At 41.0% G+C, this 16219-nt stretch overlaps 1 protein-coding gene across 4 annotated transcripts; it reads left to right on the top strand.

Moving 5' to 3' along the window:
* Window positions 1–709: 709 nt before the first annotated feature.
* On the top strand, window positions 710–13196 carry LOC109903592 (uncharacterized). Of its 4 annotated transcripts, none has more exons than XM_020500389.2 (9): window positions 710–859; window positions 4907–5155; window positions 9738–10019; window positions 10273–10314; window positions 10433–10474; window positions 11455–11565; window positions 11662–11718; window positions 11851–11882; window positions 11965–13196. In XM_020500389.2, exons 1-9 carry the CDS (start codon window positions 784–786, stop codon window positions 12124–12126), a joined length of 1053 nt encoding a protein of 350 aa, XP_020355978.1. In that variant the 5' UTR covers window positions 710–783; the 3' UTR covers window positions 12127–13196. The 4 variants fall into 4 exon arrangements, with proteins under 4 accessions (XP_020355978.1, XP_031644456.1, XP_020355979.1 ...); XM_031788596.1 differs by having other exon boundaries at window positions 717–853; window positions 11455–11559; XM_020500390.2 differs by having other exon boundaries at window positions 722–853.
* The last annotated feature ends 3023 nt before the right edge of the window (window positions 13197–16219 follow it).

Below are 16219 nucleotides of genomic sequence, written 5' to 3'. Positions count from 1 at the left end.
AAAGTTGACAATGAATGTACAACTATGAATAAAGTGACAGTTGAAGCAGCGTATGCGATGACTAAAAAAAGTTAGTGCAAAAAGGGTCAATGCAGATAGCTGATTCAAATAATCAACGCTTGATGATTAGTTGGTTATTTGAATCAGCTATATAGTGCGAGGGCAAAAAAACAAAACGTACACCCAAGTGGGTGTTGTTGTTTGGCGCCCTCCACTGTATGAAGTAAACTAAGTATGTCCAACATTTCTGAACCTTCTCCGGTACGGTATATCTGCACAAAACTAGTATAAAGCATTTATTTCGCTACTACTGTCATCATTCTAATAGCATTGTTTGGAAAGTCACTCTGCAGGGGTCCCACCTGGTTCAAATCTGTACTCACGAGGATGTAATTAAACACTGTCTCAACTTCAAGATAGGCTCAGCCCTATTGTGAGTGGCTTCTTATTTACCAATCAATCAACAAAAAGAAGGCATTTTTAAATTAGCATGAAATGCAATAAGACGCACAGTATATAACAGGTTTATGTGAAAAGACGTGTCAATGTCCTCTCATTGAAGCATAATGAAACATTTTGGATATCCACTATCAAATGTTATCATAATGTTGAGTCTATGGTATGATGCTGCCCATTAGTCACCATAATGTCAATGTCTTAGTCATGACCACACAGACTCACGTGGTCTTGGTCTGGTTTAAACAGGGAACAGAGGAAAAGGGAAGGAGGGGTTACTATCACGTATACAGATGAACTCTGCAGTGTTAAGAGTTTTGGTGAAAGATGTGGAGCTATTTCAAGACTTTGTTGTTTTTTCTAATGATTCCACTCACCTCTAGTGCAACAGCTACAGGTACAGGTACAGTGAACATTTAGTTATTTGTTCTTTGCATTGATTGAGTACTACACCGACCATACTTTCTTTCTATCCAAGACAAAATGAACAAAACATAAAAAGAGGGAGTATACACTGGGAAACATAGTGTATTAGAATAATTATGAGCAATTTCTATTTAACTTTATTTCCTATATTGATTTGAGATTCTACTTCATGTACAGTGCCTTCAGAAAGTATTCATATCCTTGACTAATTCCATATTTGTTGTGCTACCACCTGAATAACAAATTGATTCAATTGTATTTTTCTCACCCGTCTACACACAATACCCACTAATGACAAAGTGAAAACTTTTTTTATGGAAATGTATAGAAAGTGATATACAGAAATATCTCACTTACATAAATATTTACACCCCCGAGTCAGAAGCACCTTTGGCAGCGATCACAGCTCTGTCTTTCTGGGTAAGTCCCTAAGAGCTTTCCACACCTGGATTGTGCAACATTTGCCCATTACTATTTTTAAAATTCTTCAAGCTCTGTCAAATTGGTTGTTGATCATTGCAAGACAACCATTTTCAGGTCTTGCCATATATTATCAAGTAGATTTAAGTCAAAACCTGGCCACTTGACTGTCTTTTTGGTAAGCAACTCCAGTGTAGCTTTAGCCTTGTGTTTTAGGTTATTGTCCTGCCGAAAGGTGAATTAATCTCCCAATGTCTAGTGGAAAGCAGACTGAACCAGGTTTTCCTGTAGGATTTTGCCTGTGCTTATCTCTATTCCGGTTCTTTTTTAACCTTACAGGCATACCCATAACAGGATGCAGCCACCACTATCCTTGAAAATATGGAGAGTGGTACTCAGTAATGCGTTGTATTGAATTCAGTGGAGGGGAGGACAGCTCATAATAATGTCTAGAACAGAGGAAATAAAATAAATTTGTATTAGTCAAATGCGCCGAATACAACAGGTGTAGACCTTACAGTCAAATGCTTACTTTCAAGCCCCTAACCAACAATGCAGTTAAAAAAAATAAGAATAAGAAATAAAAGTAACAAGTAATTAAAGAGCAGCAGTAAAATAACAATAGCGAGACTATATACAGGGGGATACCGGTACAGAGTCAATGTGCAGGGGCACCGGTTAGTCGAGGTAATATGTACATGTAAGTAGAGTTATTAAAGTGACTATGTATAGATGATAACAACAGAGCGTAGCAGCGGTATAAAAGGAGGGGGGACAATGCAAATAGTCCGGGTAGCCATTTGATTAGATGTTCAGGAGTCTTATGGCTTGGGGGTAGAAGATGTTTAGAAGCCTTTTGGACCTAGACCTGCCGCTCCGGTACAGCTTACCATGCGGTAGCAGAGAGAACAGTCTATGTCTAGGGTGGCTTTTTGACAATTTTTAGGGCCTTTCTCTGACACCGCCTGTTATAGAGGTCCTGGATGGCAGGAAGCTTGGACACAGTGATATTCTGAGCCGTACGTTGTGCCTTGCGGTCAGAGGCCAAGCATTTTCCATACCAGGCAGTGATGCAACCAGTCAGCTTGCTCTCGATGGTGCAGCTGTAGAACGTTTTGAGGATCTGAGGACCCATGCCAAATCTTTTCAATCTCCTGAGGGGGAATAGGTGTTGTCGTGCCCTCTTCACGACTGTCTTGATGTGCTTGGACCATGTTAATTTTTTGGTGATGTGGACACCAAGGAACTTGGAGCTCTCGACCCGCTCCACTACAGCCCTGTCGATGAGAATGGGGGCGTGCTCTGTCCTCTTTTTCCTGTAGTCCACAACCATCTCCTTTGTCTTGATCACGTTGAGGGAGAGGTTGTTGTCCTGGCACCACACGGCCAGGTCTCTGACTTCCTCCCTATAGGCTGTCTCGTCGTTGTCGGTGATCAGGCTGTTGTTGACACTGTTGTGTCATCTGCAAACTTAATGATGGTGTGCAGTTAGCCTGGTCATGCAGTCATGAGTGAACAGGGAGTACAGGACGGGACTGAGCACGCACCCCTGAGGGGCCCCTGTGTTGAGGATCAGCGTGGCGTATGTGTTGTTACCTACCCTTACCACCTGGGGGCAGCCCGTCAGGAAGTCCAGGATCCAGTTGCAGAAGGAGGTGTTTCCATCCTCAGTTTTCTCCTAACACAACCATTAAACTCTGTAACTGTTTTAAAGTCACCATTGGCTAATGGGGAAATCCCTAAACGGTTTCCTTCCTCTTCGGCAACTGAGATAGGAAGGACACCTGTATCTTTGTAGTGACTGGGTTTATTGATACACCATCCAAAGTGTAATTAATAATTATCAAAGGGATATTTTTGTATCTACCAATAGGTCAAATCAAATGTTATTCTTCACGTGCCGAATACAACAGTTGTAGACCTTACTGTGAAATGCTTACTTACAAGCCCTTAACCAACAATCCAGTTCAAGAAATAGAGTTAAGAAAATATTTACTAAATAAAGTAAAAAAGAACACAATAAAATAAGAATAACGTGGCAATATACAGGGGATACCAGTACACAGTCAATGTGCGGGGGTACAGGTTAGTCGAGGTAATTTGTACATGAAGGTAGGGGTAAAGTGACTATGCATAGATAATAACCAGCGAGTAGCAGCAGTGTAAAAACAAGGGGGAGGGGGGGTCAATGTAAATAGTCTGGGTGGCCATTTGAGTAATTGTTCAGCAGTCTTATGGCTTGGGGGTAGAACCTGTTAAGGAGCCTTTTGGATCTAGACTTGGTGCTCCGGTACCGCTTGCCTTGTGGTAGCAGAGAGAACAGTCTTTGACTTGGGTGACTGGAGTCTTTGACAGTTTTTTGGGCTTTCCTCTGACACCGCCTAGCATATAGGTCCTGGATGACAGGGCTGTACGCACTACCCTCTGTAGCGCCTTTTGGTCGGATGCCGAGCAGTTGCCATACCAGGCGGTGATGCAACCGGTCAGGATGCCCTCGATGGTGCAGCTGTAGAACTTTTTGAGGATCTGGGGACCCATGCCAAATCTTTTCAGTCTCCTGAGGGGGAAAAGGTGTTGTCGTGCCTGCTTCACGACTGTCTTGGTGTGTTTGGACCATGATAGTTTGTTGGTGATGTGGACACCATGGAGCTCGAAACTTTTAACCCGCTCCACTACAACCCCGTCAACGACTCCAGTCACCCAATCATAGATGCCCTTCTATGTGAGGTATTGGAAAACCTCGATGGTCTTTGTGGTTGAATCTGTGTTTGAAATGCACTGCTCGGCTGAGGGACCTTACAGATAATTGTATGTGTGGGGTACAGAGATGAGGTAGTCATTCAAAAATCATGTTAAATACTATTATTGCACACAGAGTGAGTCCATGCAACTTATTATGGGACTTGTTAAGCAAATGTTTACTCCTGAACTTGCCATAACAAAGGGGTTGAATACTTATTGACTCAAGACATTTCAGCTTTTAATTTTTAATTTGTTTTTAACATTTTCGAAAAACACGATTCCACTTTGACATTATGGGGTTTTGTGTCTAGGCAAGGGACAACAATCTCAATTTAATCCATTTGAAATTCAATCCATTTTGTCAACACCTTGACAGTAACATTTTTCAAACAATAACACCATTAATACTAGTGTTTGTTTTAATGGTTTTGCCTTGAAAAACCCCTCACACGTTAGCTTCCTTAAAGTGGGCTAATTTTATTCCCACTCTAAGGATATGCCATGTTCCCATTAGATAAAGAGGAATAGTGGATCACACAGGAAGCAGGAAGAAATGGACTCAGGAAGATATGAGTGACACACAGCCTTGCATGCAGTGGTAGACAAACAGTTATATTCTTCTACATACAGCCACTGTAGAAGTAGACTGCACTCAGATGATTCCATAGGCTTGGGACAAGTCAGGCTCTCAGAAAACACCCCTGATCCAACACACTACCCCACATGTTTTCTTGGATTAAATGAGCTGTGACACAAAGCAGACATGCTCAGAAGTGTATGTCTATATTTCCCACAATATCAGTTTGTCCAGTTTATTCTAGTTAGTGTAAACCTACTTCACACTTGTTATTTCTTCACTCAGTGAGAAGAATCTCAGTGCCTGAGGAGCATCGCCTGTACCTGGCCTGCAGTGGCACTGTTGACTTACAGTGGCGACACCAGGTCAACAGGATTATAGTCACCAAACAAGGCCAGTCGATTACTTACACGAACCAACAGAAATATGACCTCCAGCCTGATGGATCTCTGGTTATTAAAGAGCTGGAGCCATCCGACTCTGGGGACTACCACTGCAACGACCAGCTAGTGGCAGACGTGGAGGTACTGAAAGGTATGAGTGACAGGTACAGTGTGAAATGTAACACTTGTCTGACCACCACTCTAGAATAACAAATACAAAAAATGCTATAAATATATTGGTTGCTGTCCTTGATGATGTGAGCTGAAAATGTACCACTGACTGGGCGATGAAGGATGGTTCAACCAATGATCCATTTCAAGTGGTCAACCACCAGTGAAACTGCTCTGTCATTGGAGTGATAGAAGAAAATAAGTCATCTATTTTTAAGAAAATTAGCTGAAACACACTTATTTTTGTGACCAACTTGTATTATTTATTTGTATAAAAAAAAATTGCGAGGGGTTCAGATCACAGACAGGAATTAATATTCACAAAGTGTATATATATATATAAAGAAATTAAAAGCAGTCGGAAGCAAATAAAATAAGCATTATTTGTCCTGTCAGTCCCATCTCCCCTCTCCCTCCCCCTTCTTAGTATGTGCGACCCATTCCTATTCCCCCTCACTCCCTCCCTCTCTCCCCTTACGGGCTCATGATGTGGACATACTGTATCTATGCATAAAACAAAACATCATGGGTAACTCATCTTATGTTTGTAAAGTTGGTTGTGGGACCAAGGCACACATGAATAGAATCAGCCTGCATACATCAATATTCTATACAGATATTCAAAATACAATGGATAAATTCAAACATGATTGCATTACATTAACTCACAATAAGCTTTTGACCTTATCAACTGCTCTATTGAATGTACTGTATCTAAGGTTGTTTCCTTGTCGCTGTTCATACGAGCTGTGAGGAGCTCTAGTGAAAGAATATCAAGGAAGTTTTGTACACATTGAGTTATGCTGAGCTTATGTGGAGGCTTCCATCTGGTCACTAATATTATTTTGGCCGCAGTCAGTCCTGACAAACACTCGTTTCTGGGGTACTCTGACTCGAGTCAGTGAAGATTCAATCGTTCGAAAATAATAGTTTGGGGAGATAGGGAATAGCAACATTTCATTTTTTCAAATTTTATTTCACCTTCATTTAACCAGGTAGGCCAGTTGAGAACAAGTTCTCATTTACAACTGCAACCTGGCCAAGATAAAGCAAAGCAGTGAGACAAAAAACAACAACACAGGGATAAACAAAAGTACAGTCAATAACACAATAGAAAAATCTATATACAGTGTGTGCAAATGGAGTAAGGCAATAAATAGGCCATAGTAGCGAAGTAATTACAATTGAGCAAATTAACACTGGAGTGATAGATGTGCAGATGATGATGTGCAAGTAGAAATACTGGTGTGCAAAAGAGCAAAAAAAGTAAATAAAAGCAATATGGGGATGAGGTAGGTAGTTGGATGGGCTATTTACAGGTGGGCTATGTACAGCTGCAGCGATCGGTTGAAGCATTTAGTTTTACTTGCATTTAAGAGCAGTTGGAGGCCATGGAAGGAGAGTTGTATGGCATTGAAGCTCGTTTGGAGGTTAGTTAACACAGTGTCCAAAGAAGGGCCAGATGTATACAGAATGGTGTCGTCTGCGTAGAGGTGGATCAAGGAATCACCCGCAGCAAGAGTGACATCATTGATATATACAGAGAAAAGAGTCGGCCCGAGAATTGAACCCTGTGGTACCCCCATGGAGACTGCCAGTGGTCTGGACAACAGGCCCTCCGATTTGACACACTGAACTCTATCTGAGAAGTAGTTGGTGAACCAGGCGAGGCAGTCATTTGAGAAACCTAGGCTGTGTTGCCTGCCGATAAGAATACGTGATTGTCGAAAGCCTTGGCTAGGTCGATGAAGACGGCTGCACAGTACTGTCTTTTATCGATGGCGGTTATGATATCGTTTAGTACCTTGAGCGTGGCTGAGGTGCACCCGTGACCAGCTCAGAAACCAGATTGCACAGCGGAGAAGGTACGGTGGGATTCGAAATGGTCAGTGATCTGTCTGTTTACGTGGCTTTCGAAGACTTAAGAAAGGCAGAGCAGGATGGATATAGGTCTGTAACAGTTTGGGTCTAGAGTGCCACCCCCTTTGAAGAAGGGGATGACCGCGCAGCTTTCCAATCTTTAGGAATCTCAGACGATATGAACGAGAGGTTGAACAGACTAGTAATAGCGGTTGCAACAATTGTCTAGCCCAGCTGATTTGTACGAGTCTATGTTTTGCAGCTCTTTCAGAACATCTGCTATCTGGATTTGGGTGAAGGAAAAGCTGGGGAGGCTTGGGCAAGTAGCCGCGGGGGGTGCGGAGTGTTTGGCCGGGGTTGGGGTAGCCAGGAGGAAAGCATGGCCAGTTGTAGAGAAATGCTTATTGAAATTCTTGATTATTGTGGATTTATCGGTGGTGACAGTGTTTCCTAGCCTCAGTGCAGTGGGCAGCTGGGAGGAGGTGCTCTTATTCTCCATGGACTTTACAGTGTCCCAGAACTTTTGGGCTTTAGAGCTACAGGATGCAAATTTCTGTTTGAAAAAGCTAGCCTTTGCTTTCCTAACTGATTGTGTGTATTGGCTCCTGACTTCCCTGAAAAGTTGCATATCGTGGGGACTATTCGATGCTGGTGAAGTACACCACAGGATGTTTTTGTGCTGGTCGAGGGCAGTCAGGTCTGGATTGAACCTTGTTCTGTTCCTAGTTCTACATTTTTTGAAAGGGGCATGCTTATTTAAGATGTTGAGGAAATTACTTTTAAAGAACAACCAGGCATCCTCTACTGACGGGATGAGGTATCCTCATCAATATCCGGGATCAATATCCTTCCAGGATACCCGGGCCATGTCGATTAGAAAGGCCTGCTCACATCAACTGTGACCACCAAAAGGTCTTCACACTTGGGTAGTCCCAAATCATGTGCATGTAGGTTCCAATATTTATTGAAGAACACAACAGACCATTTGGAATAGGAGCAAGTTTAAATTGGCAGCATTTCCGTGGAGTCAAATAAAATCTGTGAATGAATTTGTAGTGTATCAGTTGATGATTCAAATTTTGGGAGGACATTGGGATATTGAAAAATAGGGGTAGGTTTGTAGAGAATCGAAGGACCATGAATGTAATAATAAACCTTAGGTGCTGGTTTAAGGCCAGTGGCAACCACTACAGAATGTTCTGCTATTTGTTCTTAATTGACTTGCCTAGTTAAATACAGGTTAAATAAAAATCACACATCTGACCACTCATGGTTCAGATAACTGAGAATCATGTCCAGTGAGAACTGACATTAAACTATGGTTCTCAAAGGAAAGCAGAGAAATAACTTTGGCTATAGCACTGCTATAATATGACATGGCTGTATAAGCTAGCACAGGTAATTATATAACAGCAAGGGCTATACACTACAGCAGACATAAGGCCTAGTCACTTGGCAATAGACTAAACAACCTATTGGACTTGTACACTTGATACTCAGGCAAATGTGCTCAAACATTACAGTAATGTTGAAATGTATACATAATATAAATACAATGAGCATGAATGAGTGATATATATAGAATTGAAAATAGCCTAGCACCAAAAATTAAGAATGCTAATAAACGGCTAATCACTAGCAATCATGTTAAAATTATTATGCATTCCAATACAATATGCTAATGGTAGTGCTAGCGTGAGCCAACAAACAAGCTGAACACATGGTACTTTTACACAAAAGTCCACACAACTTAGGTATTTGGCATGACCTTCAATAAAACACTAACAAAAGTGGGGGTCCTCTGAATGGGAGTCTAAGCTGCCGACCGGAACTATCCAGAAGGGATGGCTAGAATCAGCCGACTGAAACTGGCCGTTTTAACTGAAACTGGACGTTTTATTAAAGATAATGTTCCAGACTCTTTTCCAATCTGTATTTTGTTTGTAGTCTTTAAGGTCTGTATTCCATATCGTAACTATTCCCATTGGTTTATGGAGGACTTCTAGTAGTTTTTTATATATAGATTGAATACAAAACCTCCACTTGTGTGTTCTGGTTACATACAAACTCAGTGAGTCGATGGAAAGGCTCCATAAGTGCGCAAAGTGGTTCTTAACGGCAAAGAATGTAAAATACAAATAAATGACGAATCAGTGATACATATTTGATACATATTTTTTAGGTCATGAAAGGATAATAACCCTTCATCATTCATCAAGGCATATAACTTTAAGTTGGGTAAAGCTAGACCCCCAAAAACCTTGGGTTTCTGGAGTGTATATATTTGATTTCTGGGCCGTTTCTTTTTCCATATAAAATGTAAGACTGAATTTTGAATCTTATCTCAGTACTAACAAAGTGTGCTAACAATAAATTGAGTCTAGGCAAGACATTCATTTTGACTATCAAAATTCGACCTGATAAAGTTCATGTTAGATTAAACCATCTGTCGAGATCTGCTGTAATTGCAGTTGTGACTTTGTATTTCTTATAAACATTTTTAATTGAAACATCAATGCCCAGGTATTTAAAATGGGTCACAATTGGTATCTTCGATTCTATATCGAGGTTGAACATTGCTTTGTTAAGTGGGAGAAGAAACATAGTCTATTTTGTTCATCTAATGAGCATATTACTATCAGTGTCAAATACATTTTCACATCTTGTTACCAATATTTAATACAATAAATATCTTCCCACAGGCAAAAACTTTGCGGTTTCTGCTGGACGAGCCCTATTGCTTCCCTGTATAGTATCTAGCAAAGGCAAGCGGAGGTGGTTCTTCAGGAAAGATAGTCATGCGAAACGAGAACCCATCTTGACTCTGTTCAAGAATGGGACCATGAAAAAGGAGCGAAAGGACCCCCAGAAAAGGTTTTCCTGTGATGAAGATGGTTCCCTGCAGATCCTCAATCTGCAGCCAGGGGACTCTGGAGAGTACCTGTGTAATGGAGAAAAGGCAGCCAAAGTAACGGTGTTGACAGGTAGAGCTTTCCAAGTAGCATTTTCTTCTCCTGTTTTTCCCTTATAGCTACACTGTATCTATTTAACTGTCCATGTATTTTCCTTTGACAGTATCATAAAGCATTTAATAAAAAGATCAGGCTCAAAAATCCTCTTGAACACTTGCTGGGAAAACCAGTAAGAGAAAGCTTTGGGGAAGCTTCAGAGGCCACTACAATGCCATTCCCTTAACTTAAAATGTCATGCATAACTTTATTTTTTTTGCAAACCCAGATCATTTCAACATCCAGAGTACCACTGCTCTTATGCAAACAGGTAACACAAAGCAACACTTTGCAGTTCTTGAAAGTATGAAAATTACACCAAAGTCCAGGGTTTTAACTGTGAGCTGTAAAAGTAAATTCCATGACTAATATTCTTCACCTATTTTCAGATGTTGTTGGGAGAGAGAACAGGGAGACACGCCCTATAAAAGGTAGGTTGTCCAACAAAAGTTCAGACACAAACCTCGGGAGGCAACGGTCGAGTCATGTGTCCTCTGAAACATGACCCATCAAACCGTGCTTCTTAACACCCGCTCGTTTAACCCGGAAGCCAGCCGCACCAATGTGTCGGGAAGAAACACCGTTCAACTGACGAGTGAGGTCAGCCTGCAGGCGCCCACTACAAGGAGTCGCTAGAGCGCGATGAGCCAAGTAAAGCCCCCCCAGCCAAACATTCCCCTAACCCGGATGACGCTGGGCCAATTGTGCTCCGCTCTATGGGACTCCCGATCACAGATGGTTGCAATACAGCCTGGGATCGAACCCGAGTCCGTAGTGACACCTCTAGCACTGCGATGCAGTGCCTTAGATCGCTGCACCACTCGGGAGGCCCCTTTATGGACAATCCCTTCGACCTCATGGCGTGGTTTTTGTTCTGACATGCACTGTCAACTGTGGGACCTTATATAGACAGGTGGGGGCCTTTCCAAATCATGTCGAATCAATTGGATTTACCACAGGTGGACTCCAATCAAGTTGTAGAAACATCTCAAGGATGATCAATGGAAACAGGACGCACCTGAGCTGAATTTCAAGTCTCTTAGCAAAGGGTCTGAATACTTATGTAAATAATGTATTTCTGTTTTGTATTTTTTATAAATTAGCAAACATTTCAACACCTGTTTTCACTTTGTTATTATGGGGTGTAGATTGCTGCAGATTTTTTTATTTAATCAATTTTAGAATAAGGCTGTAACGTTAACAAAATGTGGAAAAAAGTCAAGGGATCTGAATGCTTTTCGAAGGCCCTGAACATTTATGTGTTGTAATATGCCACCCACCCAACTTTGTGTTTACTGTTAGCGACCCTCCATGCTGTGTGCTCGCTTCAGAGGGCATGAACTGGGCTTTCATCCTGTTATCAGGTGACATTTTCACAAATCAAATAGTGCTTCATGTTTTTGTCTATTAGTTGTGACGATAATAGCTGTCATTGGACTATGCCTCATGGTGCTTCTGGCTGGTCTGCTGTGCAATTTGCTGAAAGGAAGACTGAGAGAAAGAAGAAAGAAATGCAGTACAGGTTTTTAAAAATCCTCTAAATTATATTGTTTGTAATAAATGATTATTATTATTTTATTTTTTTACAAATGTGACATAATTACTGTATTCCCTATAGTGACAGGACACAAGCAGGAAGGAACTGAACTCCAGACTAGGTGCTTGTCAAATCTAGGTAAAGAACACTGTCTAATTGTTTGCTGACAGAAAGGTCCATCTAGTAGGGTTTGTGTAAAATGTGTGCATTCTCCCAACAAGTATTGCTATCATTGAAAACAAGTAATTTTTAAAATATTTTGTGTTATAGGGTCTGATATCACACAAAGTGATGGGGAAGAAGTGAGTACAAATGAATATCACTTATTTAAAACTTTGCTAAAATGTTAATTTAAATATTTGTATGTCTCCGTGTGTGTCTCAGAGCCCTTCTCATGTGGAAGACACTGAGGTTCAGTATGCATCTCTGGGTCGGCAGAACTGGAGGGAAAGATTGAAGGTACAGGGAGACCAGCATCACGTCATCTATTCCACTGTGGTCACTGCTAGACCAGCATTCCAGGGTTTGGAGAGAATAACACATTGATTTGACTGATTGACTCCTTTACAAAACAGTTCGTTTTTTACCTCTTTGTATTACAGTACGAGTACATTTTGCAAAGGTTGCTCTTTAATCCTATAATAAATGTATTTGAGTCTTTCAAGATACACAAGATACTATTCTTTTATCCAACTAATTCTATATTCTGTTGGCCTAAAACAATTATATTGAGATTCTTTGGACAAAAAAAAACTATTATTACATTAGCTTTTTCAACATTTACAGAAACACTCATACATGCACAAATCACAATACAATCTTAGTTCCATTAAGAACGGATATTTAAAGAACAATGTCAGCAGATGCACCATACGCCTGAATGAACAAATTTGGCCACTGTTGCATAGATAACATCTCCCTTGGCCAATCCTGGCACTCCCTAAGCAATGGGGCGGGCCTTACCAGTGTGCTTCATACTAGCATCGTGCAGACTCACTTCCTTATGAAATATATATATGTCAGTGTTAGTGATTAAATACTGACTTCATGCCATCCAAACCTCTCAGGCATAGATTTACAGTTAGACAAGTTTTAGTCCTAACGATTATGACTAACAGAAGTACTTTTACCTTGAGATTTGAATTCCTGTTCACACAGGTGCTACACAAATATGTTGTTTTACCTGAAAGAGGAAACAATTCATAGAGGCAATCTGCAGTTCAAACAATAACAAATGGGTTATCCCGCCATTGTTTTAGTAAATAGCTGACCAATGGGGCTGAAGAAATAGAACCACTCTCAAATTCATAGACAGCGCTATTGATGCAAGGACTGACCATCGATGAGATCAAAATAGCTTTATTCATGTTCTAACGACCCTGGGTTTATCAGTGCGGATGTCGACTACAATGTTTTGAGAATATAAAAACAAGATTATGATTGGGGTTATAATTGGGGTTTTGATCGGGTAAGACAGTTCAACTAAGCTCATGAAGTATTTATAAATTATATTGTTCAAGAATCCATGGGTATATGTAATACTTGAAGTCAAAAACATTTATGTAACAACAACTTTTATTTTGTAATGTCCCTTTAAGTAAACTATTTACACGTCTTATGTGTTTACATTCCCTTCTTTTTTTGCTGCTACCATTCAACCATAACAATAATGGGGAAGATCAAGATTTGTTCACTATATCTACAACGAGTACACAAAACATTATAACACCTGCTCTTTCCATAACATAATCTGACCAGGTGAATCCAGGTGAACACTATGATCCCTTATTGCGGTCCCCTGTTAAATCCACTTCAATCAGTGTATGTGAAGGGGAAGAGACAGGTTAAAGAAGGATTTCTAAGCCTTCAGACAATTGAGACATGGATTGTGTATGTGTGCCGTTCAGAATGTGAATGGACAGGACAAAATATTTAACTGCCTTTGAACGGGTTACGGCAGTGGGTGCCAGACGCACCGGTTTGTGTCAAGAACTGAGACTCTGCTGGGTGTTTCACGCTCAATAGTTTCCTGTGTGTATCAGTAATAGTCCACCACCCAAAGGACATCTAGCCAACTTGACACAACTGTGGGAAGCTTTGGAGTCAACATGGGCCAGCATCCCAGTGGAAGGCTACCGACACCTTGTAGATTCCACGTCCCAACGAATTGAAGCTGTTCTGAGGGCAAAAGGGGATGCAAGTCATTATTAGGAAGGTGTTCCTAATGTTATGTACAATCAGTGTACTTTTACCGTACACCATCTTGTTTATCCAGTCACTGCAACAGAATGTGAAAGTAAGAATTACATTTCACAGCACAGTCTATGTATAGGTGAAATTACAAGAGCAGACGCCTTCGTGTCAGATCACAACCAGGAAGGATTTTTCTGCTCTCTGTGAAGTCTTCTTACCGTAAATGTTTTCGAGATTTCTAACTCTCACCATGCCAAACGTAAATCTCATCTTGGAGGCTCTGTCTGCTGTCTCAGGTTGCAACGTGGAATCAGCCACCGCGGGAACACTTTCACTAACCCCACAGGACTTTGTCAATGTGGTCGCACTAAAGGAGTTCTACGTACAAGAGGGCCTTCTAGAGTTGGAGTACCCAAGTTTGGGGACATTGTCTTTAAAAAGTGCCTTAGCTTTACCTGATGCCCCATCCGCCGCATCCATTCCACAAACCACCGTTTCTGTGAACGTGAATGAGTTCCTTGATTCTCGGTATGACTACGACTTTACAAATGTTAAGGATGGTGAAGCAGTGTTTACTCGGGGAAAGGAGCAGTACGTCCGACCCTGTGGCTGGAACCGCATTGCCCTGAAGGTGTTGAACAAATACAGGGATGGAGATGGATGGTTGGGGACCGGAGACGAGGCCTGGCCAGTGTCCTACCACGGACCTGCTATGGACGGATCCCAGGGCATCATCAGGAATGATGGAGATGGAGATGGTGCTACTGTCGGAAGAGGAGTGTACTCAACACCGGACATTAACGTAGCTGAGAAGTTCTCCAAGAGGTTTACGTCCAAAGTAGATAACAAAACCTACAAGGTGGTGCTACAGAATAGGATCAACCCCCAGAAAAGGCAACAGTGTCGGAGAGAGAGTTACTGGCTGGTTTATGTGCCTGAGGGATCATCTCCTGTTCAAGAGAGAGCTATTGTGGAGAACTCCATCCGTCCTTATGGTCTGCTGCTTAAGGAAGTGTTGTAATCAAGGCAGACAATGTTTGATAGATAAGTAAATAGGTTTGCCTTAATCATACTCAGTATGATCAGAAAATGAAGAGATGTAACATCAGATCAATACAATTCTAAATCAACTAAGTAACAAGGTTCATTTGTTATAGTCATAGGATTAGCATACGATTGCTTGAGATTATTGCAGTGTAAATGTAGCCTTTACCTGATAGGCTACTAATATGGATGTGTTCAAAGGTAATACAATGACTTGAAATAAGTGTGCATTGTTTATTTACATTGTACTTTATTTCCAGTGACCCGCCTCATCTAACCACATATTTTCAACCTGTTGTTTTGGGAAAAGAGTGTTTTCTATGTACATATACCTCCAAAATGTTAGTTTGGACAACGCTGAATGAAAAGCTGTAGTCACAGTATCAATACAGCAACAATATACTACACTGCCACCTAGTGGTTCTCTTATGATATTTAACTTCCAATTATTGACTTCCAATTTAGATTTTTGTTAATGTAATACATTTTAGAATAAGGCTGTAACCTAACAAAATGTGGAAAAAGTCAAGGGGTCTGAATACTTTCCCTAAGGCACTGTATATGAACAATTAGCCTGCTAGTTTGTTGGTGTCTTTATCAGTAATCTACATGAAGATATGCTTAGTGATTTGAAAATGCATTAATAAATGGTTTATTCACATTAAACTACTGTTTGTTAGTTTAATATATATAATATATGTATAAAACAATGCTTAGTTTTTTTTGCATTGATTAAAAAGAAGTGCGAACTTTCCTCTATAAACGTAGCCTTTGTAAATCTAGGGCAACAAGCCAAGGATTTGCAGCAAGCTCACTTGACCGGAAACAGAGTCCAAAGACACAGAGGGCGCCAAACAAGGCCGAGACTGGGGACAACACAGGCCAGGAGTGTCAAACATGACACCACCTCCCTCTCTGCCACTTCTGCGTCTGGAACACAAACCACACCATGGTTACCACACACCGCTGCCCAGCCCAGAGCTTGGAGAGCTGTGGGAGGAGAGCTGAGCAGAAACAGAAACCTTGAACAGAATTGATGACGAGTAGCCTATGTACCCTGACAGTCAACCACTGATTATGAAGTAGTGCTTACTCTTGACCTGGCCCCTAATGATAAACAGGAAACAAAACAAACCTAAAAAGCAGACCAAGCATTGTCTGATATGTTAACCAATATTAGGAGTTGCACCCCAGTTTTAGGAAGTGTATATTCTATTGGTCAGTTTGTCGTTCTGTGTGAGAAAGCAATAGCCTATCTTCAAAATAGACTCTGGGACAGTTGTGGGACGATAGATCCTGAATTCATACAACCAGTAGGCCTATGCTACATCCCCCAAAATATCTAAAGCAATAAGGCTCATGCAACAGATCAGAATGCTTAGCTTAAAATGTTGATAAACTA

This window comes from Oncorhynchus kisutch, linkage group LG14, assembly GCF_002021735.2.
Source record: "Oncorhynchus kisutch isolate 150728-3 linkage group LG14, Okis_V2, whole genome shotgun sequence".
Lineage (NCBI taxonomy): Eukaryota > Metazoa > Chordata > Actinopteri > Salmoniformes > Salmonidae > Oncorhynchus > Oncorhynchus kisutch.
The sequence above is the reverse complement of the archived record's forward strand: the minus strand, read 5'-3'. Positions and strand labels throughout refer to the sequence as shown.